General features: G+C 47.4%; 2 protein-coding genes across 2 annotated transcripts; both read left to right on the top strand.

The window, feature by feature from the left end:
• Nucleotides 1-7,337: 7,337 nt before the first annotated feature.
• On the top strand, nucleotides 7,338-10,073 carry EDB82DRAFT_449855 (P-loop containing nucleoside triphosphate hydrolase protein). The gene is made up of 3 exons (XM_025728546.2): nucleotides 7,338-8,373; nucleotides 8,421-8,501; nucleotides 8,551-10,073. Exons 1-3 carry the CDS (start codon nucleotides 7,588-7,590, stop codon nucleotides 9,934-9,936), a joined length of 2,253 nt encoding a protein of 750 aa, XP_025582902.2. The 5' UTR covers nucleotides 7,338-7,587; the 3' UTR covers nucleotides 9,937-10,073.
• A 369-nt stretch (nucleotides 10,074-10,442) lies between these two features.
• Nucleotides 10,443-10,892, top strand: EDB82DRAFT_478467 (uncharacterized protein; the record flags this gene model as incomplete). Its single annotated transcript, XM_025728545.1, has 1 exon — nucleotides 10,443-10,892. One exon carries the CDS (start codon nucleotides 10,443-10,445, stop codon nucleotides 10,890-10,892), a length of 450 nt encoding a protein of 149 aa, XP_025582901.1.
• Nucleotides 10,893-12,182: the final 1,290 nt, after the last annotated feature.

The raw sequence follows: 12,182 nt of genomic DNA, 5'->3' as shown, positions 1-12,182 counted from the left end.
GCGACAAGCATTCTAGCTTAGAAGCGGAGGATGGCAGTACTCGAGAGGGCGGGGGTGCTCATGATCGTTGAAGCCATAGACCCAAGGATTATTGGGGGTGAATTCGCAGTCGACAAAGGCGGACGATACTTGCAAGGACAAGAAACCGTTGTAACCCACACGCCTTTCCCAAGCCAAGATTCTTCAAAGGGCCCCCCGAGTTTGAGAGAAGATGGATAGCTCCGGGGGATGATTGCAAAGACGGGAAGAAGCTAGGCGAAACCTGATTCTGGCTGGCTGGGTGGCCGGACAAACAAAAACAAACAACAAGTGAATGTTCTCCTCCCTCGGCGTCAGTCGGTCGATTGTGCCTCTCTCTGTGTGCGGGGGGTTGAAGGATGGGTAAAAAAAAAATTAAAAAAATTGAGTTTGTGGAAGAATAATATGAGAGACGACGAATGGACGGGACTTCTGAGCTCGATTGAGATTGATTTGATGTGATCAAGTCGCGGAAGCGAATGTTGGAAAACAAACCAAGCTCGGCTGTCAGTTGCGGCCGCGATTAAGGTATAGGAAGGTAAACACTGCTGCAATGCCAGTGGGGACAGAGCGAGAAACCTAAGCACCGGCTTTCAAGATTAAAACAAACAAACAACAACAACAGCGGCCGCTGTCAGAACGCTACAGGAGATTAAAGAAGAGGAAGAAAATAATACAAAATTGAAATTGAAAAAAGATGATAGAGAATTGATTATTTTCTTGTCTCCTCTGTTGTCCCCTTTTGCTTTTCCGCTGGGTGTTTTTAATTCCCTGGTAATTCGTATCCCCTTACAGCTGCCAACACGACGGAACAATAGTTTTCGTAGGCACGGAGGTCGGTAGTCAAATTAGATGGATATCAAAATTAGAAACTAAACCTAGCAGCGGAGCAGACAAAAAGAAAAGAATGAGAGAAACAGTCGCTCTTGTTTTTCCTTACACCTCAAGATTGCAGGCAAGATTCGTGTGAGAACGGATCGTCTCTGCAGGGATGTACATCAACCAAGCATCGCGCGACTCCAGACGGGATGGACCAGGCCAGGCCAAGGTCAGGGCAGAACAGGGCACCCAGGGCCAGGTCCCCCAGCCTGCATACATATGTTCCATTTCCACACAGATGTCTCTTATTACTATTAGCGCATGGAGCCACTGAACATTTAGCGTCGCGGCGGGCCTCGAGGTACCTGTAAATCCAACAGGCACAGAGGTAGGTGCTGAGCCTGGCTGCAGCACTGTACTGCAGAGAAACCTGGAATTGATTGGGTCTCAACTGGGGCGCGTCTCAAGCGCTGAGCAGCAAGAGATTAAACGTTGCTATATTGAGTGGAGGGCAGCGGACCACCTAATAACTTTGGTATGACTTGCATACAATCTGATATCATAGGCACTGAATTAGCACTCTTTTGGTCTGATTAAAAGTCCTTCTAAGCATACTAATAAAATTGACTTGACACAATTGATCCAAAGCTGAAAAAGCCTTGCTTCAAACTTCGCTTCCTCTAGTTTTCCTCCACTACCAGTCCTAAGATATCTCGTTAATGCTACACGAGATCCATCTCGTCTCAAACACAAACTTTGAATCCTGGACAGGTGCAACGCTTATTATCTAGCTCACCCCGTTTTTATTTACCATTCCAAGGAACGAGAGCTTATTATCTTCAGATCGATGTGATCCGGCTGTCTCTCCCTCTATTACCCGTAGCGGCAACACGACCGTCCGTATCGTGGCATGGCTTTCGACCCAGGTACTTGTATCTCCGGGCGGTTTCCTTCACCGGGGAGCTCCTTGGCTTTGGCCGGGGGTTACATTTCGGCCTCTTACTGCATCAAATAGCAGAAAGCGCTCAAGCAAGCGGGTGATCCTCTTCTGTCCACTGTTCAAAGAACCGACGCTAGAATCATGATGGAGAAAAAGAAGAAGCACATCTCATCGCCAAACTCTTGATTGTCGAACTCGCTTGCTATTCTCTTACACCGGCCCCGGAGGTGATGACGACGGGGGATCACAACGGGATCAAGGACCCCGGAACGGACTGCGCAAAACAGCACAAGATCCCTGCCCGTAGGCGCAGAGACCGAAAAACATAATACACAGAGCCCTGTCCGTTGCTTGCTCAACCCGAGTTTGCTTTTGCTCTGCCACATAACAACATCGAAACTATCCGCTCCCTTTGGTTACAGTACCGCCCGTCACAGGGCCGGCCTATCTCGCCATCGAGCACCCGGTGTTGAGTATGCTGAGATACGACATAATGATCAATTTCTCATCTGCGTCTGCATCTGCGTCTGCGTCTGCGTCTGCGTCTGCATCTTACAATGCCCCTGGCATCGCACAGCAGGGCCCTTCCAGGTTGTAAGCAGTGGCCCTGGTAACGGCCCTGTTTATCAGAAAACCCTTGCTATGGTTGTTTTCGATGTGACTGCTATTGAGAATACAGCAGCTCCTGGAGAGGGTATCATTTGCGAGGCCTTTGGACAGAGTAAAGATGAAGAAATGCATCCGGAGAGTACAATTGGGGACTTTTTCTTGACTAAATAGAGATAGGGGTTGTGCACCCATTGACTTTATATCTTGCATTGGTATTGCACAGCCTGAGATCTGTCTGACTGGCATTGATGGTTGATGCTGCCTGTCCTGTACTCTGTGTACACCGGCCAGTAGTAACACAAACACAGGCCATGCCATGATCCTTCGGAGCAGTTCGCCATCCCGCGTGCATTTATCTAACCAATTCGCGACAAGTGCTGCAGTACTTCCTTACTGGAGTGCATCAGAAGTCTGTAAAGCAATCAATTGTTGGCATACTCACAATTAACATGCTGCAATGTCTTCTGTAGACCACCATGACTTTCAACTTACTAGATTCAACTCCACACTTCATAGCATGCTCCGCCTTCAACAGCAGCAGGGAACTCTGAGCTTCATCAACCAAGCTAGCCACGACCAGAGAGCAGCAACTCGCCTCTTTGTGCCACAACCGTCAATCTGCAGCCGCCCTTGACTAGTTATCATGTGCAACGCTAGCTCTTAACGCAAATGATAAGCGAATAAGAGAAAGAATAATTATATACTTTGAAACTTCAGGGACCAAGGGGACCAAAAGATCCGGGTAAGAAAAGGTTCACTGGGGGTACTGAGGGTTGCTTGACCATTGTCCAAAGTTTTCATAATTACATCATGCACCATCATTGCACATGAAAATTCGGATCAAAGGACGCCCTTGATGATGATTCTCGTCTGGATAACTTTTGGCTTGGCTCGACGCGGTACACGGGCCGTTTTAAGCAGTCTGCAATGCATATGCAAACAGTAGCGTATCATAAACAGGTTCTTGTTGCGTTTGTCTTCTTAGCTCTTAGAACTTCCCCATTATTGTGTGATATATGAGACGTATACCGTCAAGTTTGGTCTTGTTTAATGAAGCTACTTCATGCCCTTTACAAAGTCGGCCCCACTCCGTTTACACAGCTATTCCAAGTACATAATTATATACAGCTTGCTAAGAAAACTCATCACTTGGTATTCTTGCTAAGATCGAGACTAGCAAAGACATGTGTCTTTCTCTTATTTCCAGGAATCAGCCACACGTGTATAGAGTTGCCCTTGCAGATACAACTTCTGATCCGTGTCTCTGAGGGGAGACACCAAAAGTTGTGTCTGCGGTATCCTAGGCTAACTATCTACTAGCTGGGCTGTCAAAAGTTGAGGCCAGCCACAAGATTTGAAGAACCGCAAATAATAAACATAAACGTAAACAATAACAACAAAACAACGCCACTACCTTCAAAGATCCAATCCAATGATCTGCAGTATAAGCCTGTCCTGTCGACCTTTTCCTTCTGAGCGGAGTAGCAACCCGCCCCTGGTTCGCATTTACTGAGGGGTTATATGAAACAACCTTGCGTGATTTGACGAGACCCGAGAGAATCATGGGAACAGTATCGGAATGTTTTTTTAGGTCAACAAGATCAGCTTCTTCTCCTCTCGATCAAGGTCCGAAAGAGGCGCTTGTGTCTTGACGGTGGGTCTCGGAGTATCTTGAGTTAGAGCGTATCTCATCTTGAGGCGGGCACCATTCAGAAGTTGTAGATGCGAAATTGTACCTCGCAGCTTCACTCACACCCAGAAAAAGCCACAAGCAGATCCTCCTCGTGTTGAGGCAATGGCCCGCGGCTACGGGTTAAAGGTTGCAGGAAGCAACAACCCCTGCCCTGTCTTTTGTCTCGATAAGGCTGGATATGAAATCTTGCCCAGGACCTGCACCTAAGCTTACTTACATACCTAAAACAGGTATATTTTGGCTTCGAGCTGTTGCAGAGTCCGAAATCACATGGTCCAGTAGATGTGGTAGAGACTAATCACTGCAAGAACTTCCCCAGTCCGTACCTGAAACAAATCTGTCAGCACAGCGGAAGTCTTCCGACTTGTCTCTCCTCCGATATTGACGAACCAATTCGAAAATGCAGATCATAAATTTGACACTCAGTCATTCAGGCTGATCCAAACTGAGATACCTGAATAGGCGAACCAAGCCATCATGATCGAATTTCGCATCCTCAAGGTTCGAGGCTCGAGCAACAGAGTCCAATTTCCACCAACCATGCTCAAACGGCAGCTAGCTTGGTAGTTTCGACAGTGATGTGCCTAGTGCTCACGATGAGAGCTGACGCAACGCGCCAGCTTCTTTTCTGGTCATAGTATCAAACTCAAAAGCCGCTGGATGGTTGTAGATGTTGATGCACAGCTTTATGATAGGACTCTTGCAGACAGCCACGAAATTCGATGAGTGACAGCCAAACACTAGTCGGACAAGGGTCTTATCATGAGGCTCTTTGGGGCTTGCTCTCATCTCATGAAGACAGTTACAGAATAGCTCCATCAAGTCTGGAATGCTGACTTTCTTCTCCGCAGTCATGGAGAAAAATTCCGAGTGATCATGATCGACAGATCTGTCTGCGTCAATCATGTTCTACACTTTATCTCAACGTGGCTACCGATAATCATGAGCACATGAAGCGCATAACGGATCAGGCGGTACAGCAGCTCATGAGCCCAGAACACTATTGATGTGAGAGAACTGTTCGTACTAAGGCTCTTAAACCTGCCTTGATGATGATCATTGTAACGACAGAGAACAACCTCGCTTCGCTTGTTGGGATTCTAGGCCTGGTCCTAGCTTGTTCTCCGTTTCTCCATCTTCGAAGCCCATTTTTGGCATGTTTCGACGACGCGCGATTGTCAAGCTATCGTCGCGCTAAGTGGAGGTGATCCAAGCATTCTAGCATTGTGGTGTTGAAATGACGTTGCTTGATCATTTCAACACAGAACGGAGTGCCCGTCCAAAGGCTCAAGCGTACACAAGTGCCGAAGCGCCGTTCACCCTAGAGGCAAGCGATGGACAGGCACCACTAGTTAGTTGGTGTTTGTCAACCCAAGCGAGGTGAATACGATAGAAAGAGGAGGTTATTGGTCTCAGAATTAGGTGGAGGTGTTGTTTCTAGTTGAGTGTGTGAAGGGAATGTGACTAATGTTTGTTCAATCATGGAACTCAATTCCTCGGTTTCTACCAAGGTACTGCTGACATTGTCAGCATTGAATCAGTTGGTATTCTTCAATCAACATTCCATTTATCAGGACTTGGGTATGTTTGACAATTAGAACTCGTTACAAGCACAAGTCTGACTCTGCATTGAACATGTAACTCTTCCTGTCATGCAGCATCGATCGCCCGCAATGCACATGGCTACGTATCGCATCTGATCTAATCTTGAATGCAGGCAATATGTTGAGTTATGCAGAGCCAATGCAGGCGCATAAATCTCCTTGATTACGGCTCTAGATCAATTGGTCGAGTTTAATTACGTGACGAGGCCAAAAATAACAACAATCAATCCGAATTGAAATCAACGCGTCGCGCCAAGTCGAGATTTGTTTATGTATGCACACAATACTGACACTGACACATTCAACATCAGACTTTCTAAAGCTTCCAATGATACGATTGGTGCGCTCGCTCGCAGCTGAAAACCTGCAATTACTGAAACCGGCATGGAGCTAGGATGCGTGGCAAGTGGTTATTGATGAGTTCTAACGCCAGTGTTTTCAATAGTGAAGAATTCTATGGATAGTAGACCTGAGGCACGGCACTATCGCTGGGATAGCCCTGTAGGATAAATCCGGTTTTCCGCGCTTGTCAGTTCATCATGTGGTTGCTGATGGATGAGATGGTATGCGAGCCCTGAAGTCGAGACGTTGGCGCTCGCATAATAGCAACTTATTGGGTTTGGTGTTGCCGAAACCGCGCCATGCATGCATGTTCATGTTCGTTAGTTACTTGGTTTGACAAACAGGTTCTTTCTGGTGGTGGGAAACTAAAGATTTCCATGTTTATCTCGCTCGTCAAAATTGGGAGCGCTTCACCGCCAGTTGTTTGTGGTTGATCTTTTAATATTGTTAATCTTGAAGTGAATCTGATCAATTAAACTTCTAAAACCTGTCATATTCTAGTCCCGCAGCGATCTTGAAGGTTTTCACTACGAGCAATAGTTCCCAAGACATACATACAAGTTCATTTGTATGTGTGGCCCCCTGCGGTGTCTTGATATAGCAGTCTTGCTATAGTCCCGGCTCGGCGACATCCCTTCTTCTCGTGTCTGGATTCAGCTCCAGCTTCCTTGCCTTTTGCTTCTTATCGTACGCACAGCCTGTTTCCAGGCGCTACGACTTCCTTTGTCATCATATTGAGACATTTTATGGTTGTGTCGTCAAGGAATAGCCCTGTTGTTCGACGTCGACGGGCCAGATGAGTATAGGTTAGGTGACTTCCTGCAGGTGTAAACCAGATTGTTGATACAATCCACATCATACAATTAAAGGCCCGGATTTAATGGGTTTGCCAGCAGCGGCTATTCTCTGTTTGCCTTGTGTACTCTGTTGTAAAATTTTGGTTAGCACTTCTGGGTCATCTAAATGTCAACGTAAATTTGAACACTACAGCAGTAACCAGATAGGAGACACCACTTACACTACGCGGTGCTATAACTGCGGTTTATCAACATTACAAGTTAATCACAGTGGTAGAAAGAGAGTCATTCATATTTAATTTGAAATACAATGATGAACGAAAGTAAGAGGATTACTTTTCACGCAGATATTACCAACATGTTTGTCTTCATTTTGCGACAATCTATCTACCCTAGAGACCGCACGAAACGGCCATCGGCGGGGGTGGTGGCTCACTAGTACCCAGTGGCTCTAAGCTTTAGGGTACATAAATAAACAGCCTAAGATACATGAACTAAGGAGGATAAACTGTTCAACTAATTTCTTCGCTAATGATCCTAGCGGCCAATTTTTTTGATACCCCAATGACTACGCCCACAATTTTCAACGACATCTGTGGCGGGGCATTCAAGGTAATTGAACCGTTCAATCGCAGTTCAATCTATTCTCATAACTCGTCGAATCTTCCGTTGAAGTGACTCGAGCTGTGGATAATTGAAGGACCTCTGTTGAATTAACACTGCTGCTCGTCTGAACCGACACCAGGTCTACTCGTCATCATCATCATGGAGGCTGATATCAGAGCTGTGCTTCCTAACATCGACCCTGTGGTCTCCGAGTACTCCGTGGGCTACCTTACTCACGCCTCTACTACTTATTTAGACGATGATGAGACTTCGGGCGACTCGCCGCTGAATGAGGCTGCTTCCGCCATCACCGAACTTCTACTTTCCGCCTCAGGCCAGTTTAACCCGGAAACCGAGGAGAAGATCAAGCAGCTTGTTGAGAAATGGGTTGACAAGTACGCCGAGTCCAACGGAGGCCAGAATCGAGGACCCTCAACTGTCAGGCGTCTCGATCAAACTATTCAGGTCAGCCAGCAGCGCAACATGTCGTCGACTTTAGCTGTGGCTACAGGTGGCGTCGATCTGGAGTCTGCCAACGCTAGAAAGGTCGAGTCCAAGGTTGACCGCAAGAAGCTCGAAAAGGCTGAGCGAAAGATTGCAGCCAAGCAGCAGAAAAAGACCTTCAAGACTGTCGAGTACGAGGCTTCAAAGCTGCTCGACCAGCCCGAATCGACAGAGTCCTACGAAGAGTTTTACATGGCCGTCAACCCTCTCCAGCTGGGTGCCGGTTCTGCTAATAAGTCAAAGGATATCAAGTTGGACAACATAGATGTATCTATCAGCGGACAACGTATTCTTACAGACACAACGCTCACTCTTGCCTACGGACACCGATATGGTCTGGTTGGTAACAATGGTGTTGGTAAATCTACTCTGCTCCGAGCCCTGTCTCGCCGTGAGGTCGCTATTCCTCTGCACATTTCTATTCTCCACGTCGAGCAAGAAGTAAGTCAATCAATGCCCCAAGAAGAGAGCACAGCTAACAAGACTAGATTACTGGTGATGACACTCCAGCTATTCAGGCGGTTCTCGATGCCGATGTTTGGCGCAAGGTTCTCCTTAGAGAGCAAGAGGTTAGTACACCAACACCTTCCAATATTGGATAAAATCTAACAATTGTAGCAAATTACGGCACGCTTGGCAGAGTTGGAACAGCAGCGAGCTTCCCTGGCCGACACATCTGCCGATGCGGCTAGAATTGACCGCGACAGGGAAGCACAGGACACCAAGTTGGGAGATGTTCAATCCAAGTTGGCTGAGATGGAGTCAGACAAGGCCGAGTCACGAGCTGCCAGTATCCTTGCTGGTCTCGGTTTCTCAACAGAGCGACAGCAGCATGCTACCAGGACCTTCTCTGGTGGTTGGAGAATGCGTCTGGCTCTTGCGCGAGCCCTGTTCTGTGAGCCTGACCTGCTGCTTCTTGACGAACCGTCCAACATGTTGGACGTCCCCTCCATTACTTTCTTGTCAGATTACCTCCAAACCTATCCCAGTACCGTCCTCGTCGTATCTCACGACAGAGCATTCCTCAACGAGGTCGCAACCGACATCATCCACCAGCACTCGGAGCGTCTCGATTACTACCGTGGAGCCAACTTTGATACCTTCTACTCCACCAAGGAAGAACGCAAGAAGGTCGCCAAGCGAGAGTACGAGAACCAGATGGTTCAGCGAGCCCATCTTCAGGCCTTTATCGACAAGTTCCGTTACAACGCCGCCAAGTCCTCGGAAGCTCAGTCACGTATCAAGAAACTCGAGAAGATGCCTATCCTCGAAGCCCCAGAGGCCGAGTACAGTGTCAAGTTCAACTTCCCCGAAGTGGAGAAGCTCTCGCCTCCTATCGTGCAGATGTCAGAAGTTACTTTCGGCTACAACAAGGACAACATTCTGCTCCGCAACGTTGATTTGGACGTTCAACTGGACTCTCGAATCGGTATCGTTGGACCCAACGGTGCTGGTAAGACAACTATTCTCAAGCTTCTCATTGGTAAGCTAAGTCCTTCCACTGGTCTGATCTCACAACACCCTCGTCTCCGAATCGGATTCTTCGCCCAGCACCACGTCGATGCTCTCGACCTTGAGGACAGTGCTGTCGGTTTCATGTCCAAGAACTACCCCGGCCGAACAGATGAAGAGTACCGTCGCCGACTTGGTGCTTTCGGTATCACCGGTACAACTGGTCTCCAGAAGATGGGACTGCTGTCTGGAGGTCAAAAGTCTCGTGTCGCTTTTGCATGCTTGGCTCTTACAAACCCCCATATCCTGGTTCTTGACGAACCTTCTAACCATCTTGATATCGAAGCCATGGATGCTTTGGCCGTGGCCCTCAACGAATTCCAGGGTGGTGTGCTGATGGTTTCCCACGACGTTACCATGTTGCAGACTGTGTGCACATCATTGTGGGTTTGTGATGGAGGTACCGTCGAGAAGTTCCCTGGTGATGTCCAGGCTTACAAGAAGAGGATTACTGCGCAAGCCAATGCTGCCGGTGTTGTTAAGCAGCACTAAGTATATAGTCAAATTGATCAAACGATTGTTGCGTTGTATAACACATTTAATCTGTTTACATCTGGCTTGAACTCTGTTAAATACCTGTGGCACGAAATGCATATGCAGTCAAATGTATTTATTTGTTTTGACCGGCCACCACTTGCCCTCGCAAACCCTAACAATAAAACTCTGTCTTAGATTATCGGACCCTAATAATGCTAATGAATACACCATGCGTGGTTTGTGTTACCTATGACGCAAGTGAATATATGTATTTGGTGAATTTCTTTTATCACTCGAGGATCGGAACACACAATGCGCATTCAATAACAACAATGGACCCCGAATCTCGTCACAGTCCCAACAGATGATGCGCCCCCAGAATCTATATATACCTTCCATTGAAGTTTACATCACATCTTCGAAACAACCTCCACTGCCCGCAGTGCATCAAACTTGACGAGTATTCGTCAAAGAACTTCCTTCTCTCCTCTCCACCCAAACAGCTACAACACCTGGCGAAAATGGAGGGCATCGAAACCACTCAAGCTGTAGTGGCCATGGATTTCTCCGATCCCGATATCGAACCTTGCACCGAATCTACTGAGCACGCTACTCCCACCAAAACCGACGAACCCTCTGCTTCACCCGCGCCCGAGTCCAGCGCTTCTTCCCCTACTACCGAAGCCGATGACAAACAGGATACCATCAGCAAGATCATCGAAGTGAAAAAGACTAGACCTACCCTCCACGTGCGGGAGAACCTCAGCTACTGGAAGTGTAACCAGACCCTCCAGGACGGCAGCACCTGCAGTTCCTACAACGTGATGGAGTTTAAGCAGTGTAAGGACTGCAAGAGCCGACGCGGAGTTGGAGACGACGGCACCGATGCCTACGGTACTAAGGTTGCTAAGATCGTCCACGTCGACAACAAGAACGGAGATGAGTACTGGCAGTATCTCATGGAGGAATAGGCCTATGCGAGATGAACGAATTGGGCGCGGGGGACAGGTCTTTCACGAGGAATGTGATCTCGGGGAAAGAGGATTTAATCGCCATGACATGCAGTCAGGGAAACCGCTTGATATTAAGGGATAGAGGATCATGAGTTATGAATGTAATCAGATTACCTCGAGTTACTGTCTATGCTGCTGTGTCGTTCCCTGAAGAAAGTCTTGGGTCGCACTTAGAGCTATAAAAGCCAGGACATACCTTCCTAAGCTAAAGTGTTGCGAATGAGGGTTGTTTTCTGAGTCGTGGCGGGTTTCTCTCGTTAGGATGGGTGCCGTCTCAGTCACCCCCTTTCTAAAATAAACCACCTCAATAACAACATAGCGACCTCAGATTTGAGATATACTACGTAGTATCTCGAATAGCTCGTGACCATACGATGCATCGAAACACCATCTCAGCAAGGTGAGCGATCATGTGCGGCACACGTTGGCATCTAGGGTTTGGTTTTCCACTGGTTACGCGCCCGGGACTACAAAGATTCATGTATCGCTAGAGTCAGGTATCCTGAATTAAGCATGGAGTTTTAGGTGTTCCTTATGGTATTAGAAAGTTGGCCACTAGAAGCAAGAGACGAAATTAGTAGGTCGGTTTATGCTACTTAGATCATACTCCTTAGGCATGCACTTGTTTCTATACCCAAAGACTTATGAAGCCAACGTTTCTGCTACTTACCAGATGATTTAGATCGAGTGAGAGCATGGCAGCAGGTCATTTCACGGTCTCCAAGGCCTCTATTCGGCAAAAGTTGTTGCAATCTTGAAGTCCCGGAATCGTCTTCGTATGTTTGTTAATTTCGGCTTAGCTCACATGACGAATGCCGGCTTCACAAACCTTGCTGCCTACCTAGGTAGCCATGACTGTACACAATAAGTGAGTGTGTCTTACGGATATATGCCTGATAGCTCGACATTGATAGACGGCAAGACTGCCATAACTGGAATTACGATGCAAATAGAACGGAGCTCGAATGATGATGCATATCGTGATTATCTTTACATCATTGCAGTTTTATTCATGTTGCAAATCGTGACACAAAGAGATGCGCTTTCCAGGTTTCTTCTTGGGTGGTCGACTCATGTTGAAATGCTGATCGTCAAATGTCGTCTATTCATCTCGGATAGTTCAATCGCCAATTGCTGCGGGGCAAATGTTGCTGGCGTTCTTCGGTTCGTTGGTGATATGTACCGAGGAAGCTACTGAGTTCCAGGAATGGACCTTACCAACGTGGCTGACTTCAACGGTCACTGAAT

Source organism: Fusarium venenatum, assembly GCF_020744135.1.
Source record: "Fusarium venenatum strain MPI-CAGE-CH-0201 chromosome Unknown EDB82scaffold_3, whole genome shotgun sequence".
Lineage (NCBI taxonomy): Eukaryota > Fungi > Ascomycota > Sordariomycetes > Hypocreales > Nectriaceae > Fusarium > Fusarium venenatum.
This window is presented reverse-complemented; position numbering and strand designations above follow the sequence as displayed.

Coding starts and splice junctions, on each gene's coding strand:
- EDB82DRAFT_449855 (XM_025728546.2), top strand. CDS start 7,588: ATGGAGGCTGATATCAGAGCTGTGCTTCCTAACATCGACCCTGTGGTC. Junction 8,374..8,420: donor TTCTCCACGTCGAGCAAGAA/GTAAGTCAATCA, acceptor TAACAAGACTAG/ATTACTGGTGATGACACTCC. Junction 8,502..8,550: donor TTCTCCTTAGAGAGCAAGAG/GTTAGTACACCA, acceptor TAACAATTGTAG/CAAATTACGGCACGCTTGGC.